General features: G+C 39.9%; 1 protein-coding gene across 1 annotated transcript in view; it reads left to right on the top strand.

Moving 5' to 3' along the window:
* Nucleotides 1-17,404, top strand: part of CNTLN (centlein) — a gene marked incomplete at its 5' end in the record, with an annotated part of 250,033 nt that overhangs the window by 195,215 nt on the left and 37,414 nt on the right. The window contains 3 exons of the mRNA XM_080921559.1: nt 11,407-11,598; nt 15,411-15,508; nt 16,860-16,986. Of these exons, the coding sequence (XP_080777685.1) occupies nt 11,407-11,598; nt 15,411-15,508; nt 16,860-16,986 (417 nt within the window). The remainder of the gene's footprint in view (nt 1-11,406; nt 11,599-15,410; nt 15,509-16,859; nt 16,987-17,404) is intronic.

Genomic DNA, 17,404 nt, shown 5'->3' with positions numbered 1-17,404 from the left:
GAGGCCAGTCAGTCAGTAAATCTCTCTCCCTCTCTCAGACAGACAGACACATGCACGCACACACACACACACACACACACACACACACACACACACACGTTTCTATAGTGGAGACTGGAGACCACAGTCTAGCTATAGGTGTGAGGAATTCTTTCACTCTGGCGACCCTGTGACCTTTGCTCTGGTGTGGACAGGAAGGCTTTCTGCCATCCAGCTTTGCTTCCCACAGCTCTGTGTATAACTACAACACTCCACCCTATGTCTTACTGCTTCTCTAGATCCTACAGTCACAAAAGTACTGTCAGTTTTAGAAATGATTCTGAGGTTAAAATTTGACTCTAGAGTTGAAAAGTAGGCAGGGCAGGCAAAGAGTGCCTTTGGACACCATATGGTGTCATTGTGCAGGAAATAAAAGGGCTGGTCCAGAATCTCTCTTTATCCCAGGAACCGTACCCGTCCTGCCCCTGTCTGGCAGCACTGCTGCTAATGTACTTGAATACTCCGCGTTTTTCCCTGCTTGGCACAGAGCATCCTGTGCATTGTTTGACTCACTGCCTCGTTTTTTTCAGTGCTCCAGTCTTTGGAGCTGCCCAAATCAGTCTCTGTGGGACTTTAACATTGGGAAGTGATTGGCGAGTGTTTCTGTCTTCGTAAACCCCGTTCTTTTCTCTATTGAGTCTTTAGGATTTTCTGCATTGGCCCTGTTTCATTGTTCTAATAATCTACTCTTGGGCATAAAAATGTTTACCAGATTCCCTGCTGGAGAACAACACTCACTTTCCTCAGGACTGCCTTGCAGCTACTTACTTATGCTCTGGTCGATCGCTTCCCGGGGGAAGGCTCAAGAGCAGGGTAGTATATGGACCCCAGTGCTGTCCTTAGTTGGGGGAATAGAATATATCCTGGGGATATAGGGAAGGAAGTGGGTCAGTGTTTAACAAACTGCCCTGAGGGCAAGAGCTGCTCCCCTTGTCCTCTACTTCTCTCAAATGTTCACTATTACGTTAAGATATATCCGACAGGCTCATGTGTGGGTCAAGAGTCCCTGTATGATGAGAACTGTTTTGTAAAAGGTACAAACTTTAGAGAGGAAGTAGAGCTGGAGAAAGTATTTCTCTCAGGACAAGCACCTGAAGGTTGTACCTGCTTTGTTCCTGGCCACTGCTTTGTGAGCTGCTCTCTAGCCTATACCTTATTGAGAAAGAGAAATACTCCTTGTGATAGTCTGATATGAGAACCTGCTAAGCTGTGCCTCACACCTGACCCAAGGAAGATGGGATTAATAAGTAGATGTATTTGTAAGCTGCTAAGTTTATGGTAATGTTTATACCGTGAATATCTGTCACAGTAATGAAATGTATAGCTAATAAACTTAGAACAATCTGTTGCTGGATATTGCGGGGTCTAGATTTAGCTACCTAAAGGCTAACCTTACAACTTCTTTATTTATCACTGAAAACACAGAGTCTATGGTCCATAGTGTACATGGGGAAAGGAATGGCAAATACTGAGTCTGATTCTAAATCTAGATTCTCCAGAAAATGTTACAATGGAGCCCAGAAATAATAGATCGATCTGTATGTGAAGTTTCACAATGGAAACAAGGAAGATAAGGTGGAGGGTGACTTATTTACCTGTCCACGAATCCCCGGATTCTATGCTAAAACATTGAAAGGAAGCTTGTAGCCTGAGGGTTGGGTTGCCAATCACGATACACATGCAGAGCTAGTATTCAGCTTATATTTCTAGCATAGAAAATAGAACATTTGAAGTTTCCAAACAGTATTATTACCTGGCTTTTGTCATGCATTTTGTTGCTGCAAATATATAATTAAAATTAAAGAAAATTAGTACTAAGATCCAAGGTTTATGCTATGATAAATATGTGATAGAAGTTCTTAGACCTTTGGAGCTGGTTTGTAGAATGGATGTGGAAGAGTTTGAAACTTTGTACTAGAAACTCAGACTTAATGGGTCATTCGAGGCAGACATTAAAGGGCCAGCTTATGAATTTTCAGGGAGGAACAATAATTATCAAGAGCTGAGCTAGGGGCCAATTGTATAATGTTCTTACAAGGATCTGACTTCATTCTGCATGTGTCCTGATAACCTCTGTGAGGCTGAGTACAGGACTGGTGGACAAAATTCCTTTAGCAGAGAAGAGTTCAGAGCCACAGCATTCAGGATGTGGCATAACTCATTTCTATTCACAGAGAGAGAGCAGAGAGGGAAGAAATGTGGGAAGTGTGCTGAGAGGGTTGTATAGCAAGTTTAACATCACAGACAAGGAGAGCACAAAGAGCAGTAATTGATGGAAAGAAACTTTATTCTCTTTATTGGACCATTAGAAATGGTACCCAAAGACAAGTCCTACAGCTGTCGATGGTTGAATGAAATACAAATTCATTTCTAATGAGAGAGCCTTAACAGGATCAGAAATGACCCTGGAAGGGTTCCCTGCTCCTATTCAAAAGCAGCGTCCAAGGGAAATGTTTTCTTGGGGTCAGCACCCAGAATCTAATGGGACCATAGTTCAGGAGGTAGGCTCCAGCTGAGCAAGCAACAGAATGTGGCAATGAGCTCTACTTGCCACACCGTTTTTGTGTATGAAAGATGCAAAGTTAGGATTCCGTGGAGTCTTTATTCAGCCAGAGAGCTGCTGAGGCCAGTCAACATGAAGCAAGAGTCTGTGTCAATATAAGGATGTCCTGTAGGCCATTTCATAAAACTCTGAAGATGGCACATGGCTTTCAGTGGAGACCCCAGGATGTTGGCAATGTCAAGATCTTTGGTTGTCTAGAAAGCAAAGCTACTAGTGTGGAATAAAACTGTCCAAGAGAAAGGTTGCACTGTACTCAGCAGAGCCTTTGATACACAGAAAAATCCATCATGGGTTCAAGGTGCTAGATATGGTTGGCCCTCCTGGGTGTTGATCTTCCTCTGATCCCATTCCTTGCTGCACCCTAATCCCTCTCTCTAGAGTGGAAGCATTTAAATTGTGCCATTGTTTATTGAAATTATGTAGTGTGTTCTACAATGATATTGGGGTTCAAAGTAAAGAGACTGCCTTTATTCTCAGAAGAGACTGTTAATGTTTAAACAGCACTGGATTGTGGAAAGATACGGATACTCTTAGGGTTGAATATATTTTGCACTGGGACATGATCATGAGACTATGGGGACAAAGGGCAGATTATATGTCTACAGTAATATTTTTGAATGTCAAGTTAATTAGTTAAGTGTGATATTTACTACTAATTGTCAACATGATAGAATGTAGACCTAACGAGGAGACCACTTTGCAGATGCATTTGTGAGGGATTATCTAAATTAGGTTAGCACCGTGGAGGATAATGAAGCTGTGGAAAGACCCACGGTGACTGTGGAAAGCACCCTTCCATGGGCGTGTGGCACTGAACCAGCGAACAGGAGAGATTAACCTGAGCTCTCACATCGCTGTTCTCTGCCTCCTGACTGTGGGTCCAGTGTGCCCAGCTTCTGTGAGCTCCAGCCACATCACTTCTAACTGCCTTAGGGTTTCTATTGCTGTAGTCAAACACCATGCCAAAATCAACTTGGAGTGGGGAAGGGTTTATTTTATCTTGCAGTTTGTAGCCCACCGTCGAGGGAAGTCGGGGAACTGATAGCGACCATGGAGGAGTACTGCTTGCCGTCTTGCTCGCATTTAGTCTGCTCAAGGCATTTTTCTAAGGTGCCTCTTCCCGAATGATTTTAGCTTGTGTCATGTTGGCATAAAACTATCCATCATAACTGACCCTTTGCCAGTTTGACATATAAATACATCAATATTCAACTAAAAATTTTTCTTTCTCCTCATCATGTTAGTATTAATATCACTATATAAAACATTCTAACTTTTTAACAATCCCACAGCTTTTAAAAATTAAAGGACTTAAAAAGTTCCATCTCTTTAAAACATCCAAATTCCCTTTCAAGTTCCAATTTTCTCTAAAATATCCAGTCTGTCTAAAATATCTGTAGTCTCTTTAAAACTCACAATTCTTTGTAACACTCCAAAGCATCTTTAAAAGTTCAAGGTCTCTTAACTTTTGGCTCCTTTAAAACAAAATTTTTAAAAAGGCTACATACTTTCTTCCAAGAAGAAGGAATCATGGGATAGTCACTAACTAGACTATATTTCAACAGTGCAAGGCTCAAAGCCAGACTTTTGGGACTCAGAACCTCCTGGGCCCCAAGGTCTTGTCACAGCACACATATCACGTCTTCTAAGTTCAAGCTGGCTCTACCCTGTGACTGCTTATCATTGTCCTTATTTTGTCCAATGGTGCTCGCACCTCCAAACTGCTGGAGTCTCTAAAACCGTGTGTCACCCTCATCAGTAACCTGTCCCGTGTTCTCTTTAGGGAACCCAACCCTTCCACATGGTGCTAAGCTTACTAGGAGCACAACTATTGAACAGTCCTGATTGAGAATTTAAGGTATATAATTCTCTAACTGTCCTCTGAAACTTGACAAGCCAAGCTTCCACCGTCTGTCTGCATTGCCCTCAAAGTGCTTATCTTCCAGGCATGAACACAATAGCCCACTGAGCTCTGAGCACTCAATGGCTTTTCTATCCGGATGTTCAAATACTACCACAGTTCCTCCCAAAACACATGGTGAGGTCTGTTGTGGTAATACCATGTGACTGGTAACAATTATATCTTAGGGCATCTATTACTGTGATAAAACACCATGACAAAAATAAACCTAGAGAAGAAATGATTTCTTCAGTCTTATAGCCTATAACTTGTCACCTCGGAAAGTCAGGGTAGGAACTTGAAGCAGGAACCTGGAGGCAGGAGCTGAAGCAAAGGCCATGGTAGAGAGTGCTGTATATTGGTTTTATCACAGGCCAATTTAGTAAGGGTATTTTCTTAATTGAGGTGTGCTCTTCCCCAATAACTCTGGCTTGTATGAAGTTGACATAAAATTAGCCCACTCATCAACCATAATTAAGCTGCAATTCAAAATAGACCCTTTTTTTTCAAGATGCTTTATTGGGTCTTTTATTCCAGCATCATGTAAGTAACTAATTTCCTCCCTTAGGTCTTTACCTAGTAGCTCTGCTCATAGTTCTCTGACCACATGGGAGCTCACTTCATGCCAGAAGGGAGTCACCTTCTCAAGGAGGGTCCACACCCTTCTTCTAAGGGCACGTCTGACTAGATGAGGACCAGTCAGGACACTCCTAACTCAGGTTACTTACTTGGTTAGGAGCTGCCATTGCACTCACAGCATCCCTTCTTGATCACACAGTATAGTGATTGCAGTGCTAGCCCATTTACAAACAAACCCAAACATTGTACAGATGGGAGTGCTAGGCTGTAGTTCCTTAGAGTTGTCTTGAAAGGTGTTATAACTCATATTCATTGCTAAAGAGTAGTTCTTCTATAGAAGTATAATTTACCTAATTTTTCAGTATTTCATATTTTTAATTTAAATACAAAATTTGATATATGAAACTATATATGTATATAAGGTACCATGTGATATTTTCATATACTTGGATCCTGCTTAAATTTTGATAAGCATATGTGTCATAATAATTTGTCATTTCTCTTCAGTATAAACATTTAAAGTTTTTGATTCTTGTCTTTTTTTTTTTTTTTTTTGCTTCAGTGCATCATCATTAGTAGAGAGACCCTACTGCCTACTGTCTACAGCAGCCCTTCTTCCTATCCAAGTATAACTTAGTGCCCACTGATGTGCCTCAGCTCATGTCCTCCTTCCCTCCTTCCCTCCGCCTCGGCTGACCACCATTCTGCCTCTGCCTTCTGTAGATGCCGCCGATAAATGAACCCTCAGTCCTCACTCTGTGCCTGTTCTGGGAGGAACTTTCCTGGAGAGACAAATACATGTCTGCTCACCCAGCTTGGGTACCAATGGTAGCAACTTCATACAAATTTAACTTGGCAAACTAAGGAATTCAACAGGGCCCTAAGAACTTAAGGGAATGTGGGTGAGGAGTCACCTACAGTGGCATGGGTACCTTGTTGGTGACATCATCACTGAAGGAAACATCTCCTTTCTGCAATGTCTACTTGCCTGTATATACTCAAGAAAGGCATAGTCTTCTGATGAAACCCTCCTTCCATCAACCGTTAACTGCCTAGAAGTCTCCGGAGCAGGAGACAGTTTTTTGAGCTCCTTCCATTTTCCTTGATGGATGTTGGTGGATCCAGTTTTGTACAGTTCTTCTGCTAGCACTCATAGCTGGTGGGAGTTCGGGAGGACAATGGCCATGTCATGCCCAGAATGCCCTGCTCCATAACAGCCTCGTTGCTTAACATAACAGTGATCCTCAATTCTAGCTCTGCATTCTATTTAACAATATGCAAGTAGTAGCTAATTTAAAATTATAGTGTTAAGTTCTGACTTATAACCTTTAGTAAGAATTGTTTTACTATAGTTCTATTACTACAAGGCTCAATACTTATTATAACTGATGATAACATTGGAATTGAATAGAGTTTCAGAAGACTATGGAAGGACTCCTGTGCTGAAAACTCAGAGGCATAGGGCTTGATCTTTAATGAGTGAGAAATTCATAGTGAATTTCTAAACTGAGGCTCTATCTTAAGATAGAATAATAGATGATAGAATTATTATATACACACATTCAGCAAACCCTGATTCATCTGTGTCCTCGACTTTCACATACATCCCTAGGCTCTCCAAGGTGGCACTTTTCACAGAGTGATGGTGATCTCCCTAGTGCTGCCCACTTAAAGCTAGTGATATACTCGCATAGAGACCTTCACATTTCTACCTCCAAACCGCTTTCATTACTTAGGGAAGTTCTGAAGGGTAAAGCCACCCTGCAGTGTGAGCAGTAGATTAAAAAAACTGAAAGAAATTATGGCTCTTTTATCTTTTGTGTACTACTCCTCTTTTAAGTATGATGGGCATAGATTGCTTAAATGTTTAATTAGATACAGAAAAACAAGAACAAAAATAAGTTCCAATTACTAAGAACAAAACAACAGCAATTTTAAGGGTAATATCAATTTATTGGCAGATTATACAGCATGCTGTCTTTATAACAAGGTTGCCTAAAATGTCATTCTCAGAGGTCAAACCAGGTATAAGCAGAAGACATTTATGTCCATTTCTTAAGTTGTCTATAGAATTTCTCAAGTATATCAAATTCATAAACTGAGAGATGGAAAACAACCAAAGTCATTTATTAAAAATCTTGAGGGAATTCTGCACATAACAAATATTAGAAATATGACTTATAAACTATAGATTTTAAATACTGACTAACATGTATAGTGTATGTGTGTGAGTGTATGTGTGTGTGTGTGTGTGTGTGTGTATGTGTGTGTGTGTGTGTGTCGAGACAGGACCTCAGGTATCCCAGGTTGCCAGGTTGCCCTCACTGTGTAGCCAAGGATGATTTTACACATAGATCCTCCTGAGTAAAAACATGATTATCCCCTGTGGTGCTTTGAATATGCTTGGCACAAGGAGTGGCTCTATTAGGAAGTGTGGACTTGTGGAGGTAATGTGTCACTTTTGGGGATGGAATTTGAGATCCTCCACCTAGCCACATAAGCAAAGTCTTCTGTTTTCTCCTGAACAAGATGTAGAACTCGCGACTCCTCCAGAGGCACGCCTGACAGGACACTACCATGATAACAGTGGAGTGAAGCTGTAAAATCATAATCCAGCCCCAGTTAAATGTTGTCCTCCATGGAGTTGCCTTAGTTATGGTGTCTGTTCACAGCAATGGAAACCCTAAGACACCCCCAGATGTAGTATTGGGATCAAACTCAGGCTCATACCTGTGAGACAATACTCACAGCTGAACTGTGTGCACATGTAACCATCCCCAGCCTCACGTGGTTTCTCTAGTGATTTAGCACTATTCCAGTTCATCTTCTCCATGATTTCCCTCTCTGCCTTTAGTAACTTTTTATTACTGTTAACTTGATTTTGACATGTGTATATGGATGTCCCTTAAAGATTCATTTATGATGTTAAAAGTGTGCTAACATGGAAGAAATTAAGCTGTGATGTTCTATACTTATAAAAATTAAAGAAAGCCTCATCAAACCACCTTCCTGTGGGAAAGGAGAGTCCACCGATAACTGTGGCCATGAGGTATCTTTTCACAAGAAGTTATTTCAAAAGTTTAACTTAGATCCATAGTATTAACATCAGAATTAAAAATACTCTGGGACAAACTGTCAGAGTAAAGTCCCATTATTACCAGTCAGTGTGTTTTCATGTTTGGTGATAAGCTAATATATAAGAAATAAAGGCTTCACTTGGCATGTTATGTTTATAGTATGACTTGCACTATACATAAGAAATTTTGAAAACATTTTGAATTTTCTTTTTATTCTGAAATACTATATGTCTTAGTTAGGGTTTCCATTCCTATGAGAGACACCGTGACCAAGGCAACTCTTCTAAAGGCAAACACTTAATCGGGGCTGACTCACAGTTTCAGAGGTTGGGGTCGCTATCCTCATGGTGAGAAGCATGGCAGCATGCAGGCAGGCAGGGTGCTGAAGGAGTTGCTGCTAGTTCTATTTCCTGATCCAAAGGCAGCCAGAAGACTGACTTGCAGGCAGCTGGAGACAGGGTGTCTCAAAGCCCACACCTGCAGTTACACACTTCCTCCAGCAAGGCCATATTTTCTAACAGTGCTACTCCTTGGGCCAAGTGAACCGCCACGTTATATAATTTTTAGATATTATGGTAAACCCACAGGTATATGGAGCATAGTCATTGCTCAAGGATATAAAATTTACTGGGAGTTAGTAACAGGAGAGAACTGAGAATTAAACTCCCCAGTTCAGTTCTGCCATGGGAGAAACTCGCTCTCAGAGGTTGGTGCTACTGTGAGTTTAGTGGAGGAGCTTCTCTCCATGGTGGATGATGACATGGTGGACTCATAACTGATCAGAGTGCTGGCAATGGGTGACCATTGGATGTTCAGCATGGTTGGGAGGTCTACACTACCCACTCATGGCTCGGGGAACATTGTAGAAGGAGTGACAGCATGTGACAGCTAGAGGAAGTGCTGTGGAAAGCTGCCTTCTTGCCACTACATCCCTGAGAAGACCTGCAGGAGACAGGACCTGTCAGCATCATATCATAGAAGGGGTGGGCTCGTGAGATCCTACTCCTCTCTGAAAATATATAGGCAGTTATTTGTGTGTGTGTGTGTGTGTGTGTGTGTGTGTGTGTGTCCATTGATTAATTGCCCATGTGTTTATCAACAACTCCTCAACTATGGGCACAGAAGGAACTTTAATTAAACTACCTGGGTCACCAGAAGAATAAATTAATTACAAAGACCTGAAATTAGAAGAGGCACTAATTGGGAAAAGAAGAGGATTGGTGAGAGAGAGAGAGAGACAAGAGAGAGTAGGTGAGTCAATATGATCAAAATACATTTATATGCATGTATTAAAACACCACAGTAAAAGCCATTTTTGTCTACAATTAATATATACTAGGATTCCAAGTTGAGAAAGACTCATTTGTTGTGGGAGCTAAGAGATAGAAACATTGCTTTGCAGAAGAAAAAGAGGAACACCAACAAAATCTTTGTTAAGAAGATTACAAATTTTCTCTTAAAGGTACCAGGGAGAAGAGTAGTTTCTCAGCTCAGAAGGTGCAATGTGCTGAGATTTCAATAGGCTGCGCCAGGCAAGACTGACTTCAGGTGACTTCTACTGGAGCACAAACTGAAGCTAAATCTTCTATTTCCTACAAACAGCTGAATTGCATCTGTCAGGATGACACGCCTTAGTATGGCTTCAGATGAGGTGGTTTAGGAAGTAGGGGATAAGTGGTATGAAGGTAGGGGAAAGTTGGGGGAGAACAGGGAGAGGGCTCTAGCTGCAGTGCCCATAGACTATGTTAGCACTGAGTGAGTGACATATGGGATGAAAATAAATACTTGATAATGTACAGAGCTGGGTGTTGGTTGGCCATAGAGAATGAATAGAGGGGAGAGGTGAAACAAGCTTGGAGTGGACCAGGAAGAGTTTCAGATTTAAACAACTTATGAGTTCACGTTTAGATATTAATTATTAGGAACAAATTGTAAATCAGTGTGCCCTGAAATACTATAGAAGCATGCAATTAGGTCATATGCTAAAACATGGCCAAAGAAATAGTTTTTCACCCAAAACATACTTTGCCAATGCTCTTTTGTTTTCAAAATTTTGAAGCTCCAGGTGTGAATTCATGTTATTAAGTATTCATATTTACGGTGTATGTTTATATATACAAGCACATATTTAATTGTGGATTTACTGGGTAAGTTTCTATACATTGTACATAAATAGTTTTCATATTGCACACCACAAGTTTGATTGCTATACACTTCAGTTACCTGATGGCGTCTTTTACTGTCCTTGGAATTCATGGCAAGGAAAGAATTGTTCCCTTCCTCAGAGGGATCTCAGAATCATTTTGTGTGATTGTTCCATGTGTTCAGTACCAGTTTATAAGCTTTGGAATATGAAAAGTTGAAGTTATTACTCTTAAAGTGCTAGAAGTTGTTAGGCTATTATGATTTGATGATCTGCTGATGAGATTAAGAAGAAATACTAACAGTAATGTAGTGTCTGTTCACTCTTAAAACATTCACAATATATTATTTAGCAAAAATATTTATGATTTTTAACTGTCAGATATAGAACAGTATTATTTCACCTCAACATAACAATAATAAGGCTGATCAATTAATTATCATTCAAGTAGATAAAACTGAGTGAGTTTGTTTGCATGGTATTTATTTTAACTAAATCCCTAACAAGCCTCATCTGCTAATTGGACTTAGCATTTCTGTTGCTAAATGAGAAGTGTTTTGGCTGCTACATAGGTTAGTAAGATCTACCCAGTGGAATAAACAGCCAACATCTGTTACCCTGTCCTGCTCCAGCTTGGCTCTTACCAAGTATAGCCGCCCTGGAGTAAGAGTTATCAAACCTCTTCTTCTCCCTCTCCTTTTCTGTCTCTCTCTGTCTCTGTCTCTCTCTGTCTCTGTCTCTCTCTCTCTCTCTCTCTCTCTCTCTCTCTCTCTCTCTCTCTCTCCCGTGTGTGTGTGTGTGTGTGTGTGTGTGTGTGTGTGTGTGTGTGTCTCCCCCATGTAGATGGGAAAGCAATGGTCATTATGAGAAAAGATGAACAAATTTAAAGGGCTGTGTATGGTGTCTTTGTTATATTTATTTGTTTGTTTTAACCTGGTAGAATCTCTGACACTAATTAAAACCTGGGAGAGTTTAGAATTTTTGTAATGTTTTATAACTATTTTACAATTAATTTAATTATCTGACATTTTCTATTCTGTGAAATTTACACTGACAATCATTAGATTACCTCTGAATGTTTTCATGATAATCTTTTTTTTTTAAGAAGCTAACTCTTGATTTAGCTGAGCTTCGAAAAGAAAAAGAAGATTTGTTGAAGAAAGTGGAGTCTTCATCTGACATCACAAGCTTGGCAGAAGAAGTTTCTAGAATAATGGCCCCACAGATACAAGTTACCACACTGGGTCCTTCAAGGAGCATGGATTTGGAAATAAAGCAGTTGCAATGTAAACTAAAGGTGATTATATAGTATGATAGTTTCAAAGACATCTAATAAGTCACTGCATCCTTAAAGACATTTAATGATTCTAATTTAGTTCAGTAAAGGTCACCATGAAAAAAGATTCCAAGCAAAGCATGAATGTTGCATCTGAATCTTTCAAATCTTGTAGCTCAATTCTCTTTCTACTCTTTCTATTTTTTTTCCCTTCATAAACTAATAAGCGCTCTGAAATCCTACCTTAGAAGCTAAAGGAAAGTAGCTACTGAACTCTATGCCATTCAACTCCTGATGTCCTCTGTATCTTGCTACAGATGAACAGACTCCTTTCAAACACATTTTATCCACTTCCTACTAGTTTAATTTTGTTGTTGTCTGGAGATCAGGACTCAAGGAAGCAAGGCAAGGCCATGGGGAGAAAGGAAAACCAGAGACAGGTTATTTTGACTGTCACAGCAAGTTAAACCTCGGGGTGAGAATACTAAGAATTCTTTTTGTTGATAAAGGTTTCTGTCTAACTCCAGATAACTTGTCAATAAGTGATAAGTGAGGATCACCATAGTTTAAATAGAATTTTGAGAAGCAAGATCCATGTGCTTTAAACAGAAGGCTTATTTTTCTGTATTCTTAATACAAACTATTTTTTCCACACGTAACTGTTTTCTTCAGTGAGGATGCAGGCTGGAAGCCGAGAGCAGTGGGTGAGAACCATAGCTGTGAGAGGCATCACGGGAAAGGAGGGTCCGACTGTAAATACGCTGAAAGTGACTGTGACCAGGGCCATGGTCGGCAACTGTCAGCATGTGCGTGGCTGTCCTCAGCCCAGAGCATGAAGGTTTTAGTGGGCTCAAAAAGGGTAAAGTGTAAGCCGAGCATTGCCCATGCTATCATCAGTAATAATCAGGAGGGAAATGGCACTGAGCTGCTTCTGCATAGCTCCTGGAGACAATACATGGAGAACATACATCCTAGAAATGAAAGAAAAGGTGTTCACATTTGGGAGCATGTGCATTCTCTTCAAATGTGTTTTTTGTCTAGGAAATATAGTTTTTAAATTAAATATTTCCATGTTTATTTTTCATACACCTGAAGGTGGGGCCACTGTGCTTGTTTTTAATTATATACTGTAGAAATGTTGAGTTACAGTTCTTTGACATAGTTTAGATATTCACATTCCGAGCTTAGCTTCTCACCAAGAGAAGGTAGATGACAGAGTCAGTATCAACTAGTTTTTTAGTTGTAATAGCTTTAAGTTGAGTTATATTTAACTTATTTGATTTTTCTTGTTGCAGATATCCCAACAACAATTAAAAAATTGAACTGTAGACTAACAAAATGAGCCTATATCTATACAAGTCTCTGTGACATAAGATATTTACATTATGAATTTTACTTATGTATAAATATCTGTCTAGTCTGAGAGGGGAAATGAGACAAAGTCGAGGTCTGAGAAGGCCTCCGGCAGCTCGGTTGTCCATGTGAATGCCTTGGGCAAGGTGCTGTCTTTGGGGAGACACAAAGGTTGCTTGCTTTTGTCCTGCTTCATGTTTTAGAATAAAAATTTTCTGGAAGAATTTAAGTCCATAATATTTCCTGCTCCTCAAATTTTGTTTCAATATTTCACATTGGTTTGCTGAGTCTGTGATAAGAAAATACCGCTGACTGGCTGATTAAAACATTTCAGCCAGACTCGGTGCTGCATGACTTTGATCCTAGCCCTCTGGAGGCAGAGGCAGGCAGATCTCTGTGAGTGTGAAGCCAGCCTGGTCTACAGAGTGAGCCCTGGAACAGCCAAAACTACATAGTGAAACCCCAACTTCAACAAACAACAACAAAAATAAACACCAACAAAAAGCCACTGTTTTTTATAAAGGTCTGCAGGCTGGCCGGGTAAAATGAGCATGTTGACTTTTCCTTCTGTCTTCCACGCACTTGCTTCTTGTCATGTTTGTAGTAGCCTTCTACCTTATGTCCTTGTGGTGTTCCTTCGAAGATCCCCGTGTCCTGCTTTACAAAGATATCCATCATATTGTATTAGGACACACTGGAGACCTCATTTTACTAAAGAAACATCTCCAGACACAGCACATTCTGAAACACTGCAGGATAAGTGAGGGCTCAGCAGAGAATCTTATGTGGGTACTGTTTAACTCAACTGATATTACTCAAATGGTGATTAGCTAGGAAGTCGGTCATTTCTAGCTGAGATTTAGGGACATTGTTTAGATGGTAATCTATTAAAGGTCTATGTACCTCTTTTACCTAATTCTGGTCTTTTCTGTTCATCTCTTACATTTTAGGAACTAGTGCATTTGTTATATAGAGAGCTCATGTGTATTCTCTGTCTTCTTTTGCCTGGTTAAACATGTTTCCTGGAGGAACTCTGTGGAGGTAGAGTCAGAGGTGAATAACAAAAGCTAAAATAACAGAAGTTCTTTCTGATAAATGGTGGATACATGACCATCATTTCATTTTTAGCTCACTAGTCCCTCCATTACCCACAACTCATGGATTCAGCATGTTTAGCTACATAAAATATAGCTTTAAGTCTAAAAGCAGGACAGAATCGCACAGCTATCTTAAAACCTACTGAATATACTCATTTAAAAACAGTATCAGACTTTGCATGCTGCCTTTGCTTTTTTATTTTAATAAAGTACTGAGTTCCTTTGTTTTACTTCTGAACAGAAAATGCTTCAGGAACGCCAAGTTTGCAGGGTGCAAAGCGAGGTACAGGATGAATGTTTCAGGCAGGATTATTAAGAGCAGGAAAGAAACAGAGATTGGCAGAAACTAAAAGTTTATTCTGTCCATATTTGTCAAACACTTTCTGAACTTAAGGTGTGTAATTCGAGTAAATCAACAGCATCGTGTGAACAGAAAGGCTAAAATACCAGCAGGGTTAGGTATTAAGTGATGGTTCAGATCAGACCTGAACTTTAACTTGAACCAAGATGAAGTTAGCTGTCTGGAATCTGTGCTTTCCTGATTCCTATGTGAGATGAACAAGAAATGACTCAGAGCTGATCTGCTTTGAAATATATTAACCGTGTAAATCCTTAAGTATTAATTGCTACCCTTAGTAAGTTCAAACCAAGAGAAATGTAGTGTTAATAAGATTGTCAGTCATCAGTATCCTCAAACAGATTACCCTCACATATCACTGACCCGCTGCAGCCATTGTCTATTACTTTGTTTGCTGGTCACTTCTGGGCTCCTCGTCCTTAGGATTCGTGTGCAGACTGGAAGATAGAACTCAGCCTGCACAGAGTCTGGCAGGTCTTGGTTTGCTGTCACCCGCGGCACCTATCTTCCAGAAAGGTGACCCCAGGACACCAACCCAAGAGCACAAGGGCAGAGGCACAAAGCTTTGAGGCTGCAGATTTGAATTTGCACAGTGTCATTTCAACCATGTTCTCTTGGTGAAAGCAAATCACAGATGAGACCAAATCCTAAAAATTGGCAAATGGTCATTATACATTTTTTGGGGAACAGTTTAATGTACTTCAGCTTGTGAGTAAATTTATCATTCATTTGAAGTGACAAGACTCTTAATCGTACATTTACATTTTACTAAGACAATTCCTATTTCCCATTACAGTGTTTGATTCCTGTGCTGTTGTTTATGTTTCTCTATGGTTTGGCATGCTATATGATGGTTTTATCATAAATATTTTATTGTATTTGTAAAATATAAAATAATCAAATAATCTTTAAAGTACGGTTTAGTCATTGTTAGCAAATTAAAATGTGGTTTTTTCCCCTCAAACCAGTGCCTTTGTTTTAGATCTAAAAAAGACGAATTAAAATATATGTTTATTTTAATCCAGAATGCAACCAATGAACTCACGAAACAGTCCTCAAATGTGAAGTCTCTGAAACTGGAACTCCTGGCGAAGGAGGAGCTCATAAAGGAGATGCATGAGAAGTAGGCTCCATACGTCTCTCTACTGTGTTTGCTGCCACCTAGTGGCCGTCCTCTTCACCATTCCACTCCAAAGACAATACCAGCTTTTATCTTTAACAATGGGATTTTATGATTTTAAGATCATTTTTAAGCCGACATAAGATGGAATTTCCCGGAATACTGCACATATCACAGCTGATGGCAATCGGGCTGTCATTTTTAATCAGCAAAAAATATTTGACACCGGTTTCTCCTATTTAGCATAATTTGAGTAAATACAAATTAATAAGTCAAAACAAAAACCTACAGTTCTAAGACTAAGGGAACATATCAATTAGTACTGGAATAGGGTTAATTCCTGGGTTTATAAAGCTAAGGTCAAAACTGAAAGTTTAGTTTGCTCATAAAATAGCTAGAGGTTCTTTTATATACATTATTTTTACTTAACATATTAACAAATAAGACTTAGACAGAGGATTACTGGCTGAATGTGGGGAGTTTGTCTGTGTAATTCCAGCGTTACAAAGTCCACAGCAAGAAGCCTGCCATGAAGCTGAGGCCAATTGGGCCTTGTCATTAGTCCCACACCAGCCTGGGCTTCAGTGTGAAACCCTCTCTCCCAAATCCTCCCAATAAAAATCATTCTTACGTTTAGCTGAACCAAGGGCCGTGTGTCGGCATGGTTAGTGGTGAGAAGTCTAGGGAAACTGAGTCCTGGCTGCCCTCTCTACTAGCTCTGTGCTTCAGTCTAATGGTCTTGTCTATGCCTTTCTGCTGAGGGACGGGTGAGTCAGTAGGAGCGTCTGTAACAGCCGCAGATAGCAAGGGTCCAGTCAGTATGAGCTGTGCTCACTGGCCATCACAGTGGGGCCACACCCCTCACCGAGTTCCCACTGCAGCACTCACACTGTGAGGTGGACTGACAGGGGAGTGCAGTCTCAGCTGCATGGGTAAAATGCATGTGCCCAATGACAGTTTCTTTGCACACAGCAGGATTTTTGCATGTTTAACCAAATTACAGCATTGTTTCTTAACATTGTTAGGACTTTTATAGTCTCTACGTATCACTTCAATATAACAAATCAATGCAAAAATATAATTTAAATATAATCTAAGATTCATAAATTCTATAAATTATAATGATCTTTCTCAGTTAATCTTTCTTTTGTTATATTGCAAATATGTAACAATAACAAAGTTACAACTGGTTTATGGATTTTACTGAAACAGATGATTCTTAGATGTTTATAAAATGAAAATTATCTTGCTGACATAGTCGCATTAATATCATCTTTTAAACTAATAGTAGAGTTGACCCTGGGTCTAGTGTATTAACACACTTTCTGCTCCTGTGAAATTCTTCTTCCATAAGGACGTCTCGGATGGAGAGAGATATAGCCATGAAAAGACACCTGATTGAGGACTTGAGATTTCGACAGAAAGTCAGTTCAGAAAGTAATGAGAATTTTAATGAAATGCTAGAAACTCTTGGGAAAAAGGTACCAATTTTTGTATTCACTGATAAATTATTTTCTACTGTATTCATTTTAGCATAAATATTTAGTATTGAGCATCTGTGTAAAGTACTTACAGGATATATATATATTACACATGTATATACTTACAGGATATGTATTGCAGTTGTATAGTTATGCCATTTTTGTTTGTTTCAGAAGCCACGACTCCATAGTTCCACACATAATATCCACACAGAGTCTGCCTGTTTGTGTGCCACCGTGCAGGAGATGGCTTAACTGTCAAAGTATCGAGTACTTGTGCTGTGCATCAGGATGCCCCCGTTTACTGTCTCTATGATTTAACCCTCCAGTGTGAGAGGACAGAAGCAGACTGATGCATGGCTGCTGTTTAGACTTTGAAATGCTCTTTCTGTGACCCGCAGAGCTCTGAGTGTTTAAC

Source organism: Micromys minutus (assembly GCF_963924665.1).
Source record: "Micromys minutus genome assembly, chromosome: 9".
In the NCBI taxonomy this organism is placed as follows: Eukaryota; Metazoa; Chordata; class Mammalia; order Rodentia; family Muridae; genus Micromys; species Micromys minutus.
Note: the sequence above shows the minus strand (reverse complement) of the source record. Positions and strands in the feature narration are given on the sequence as shown.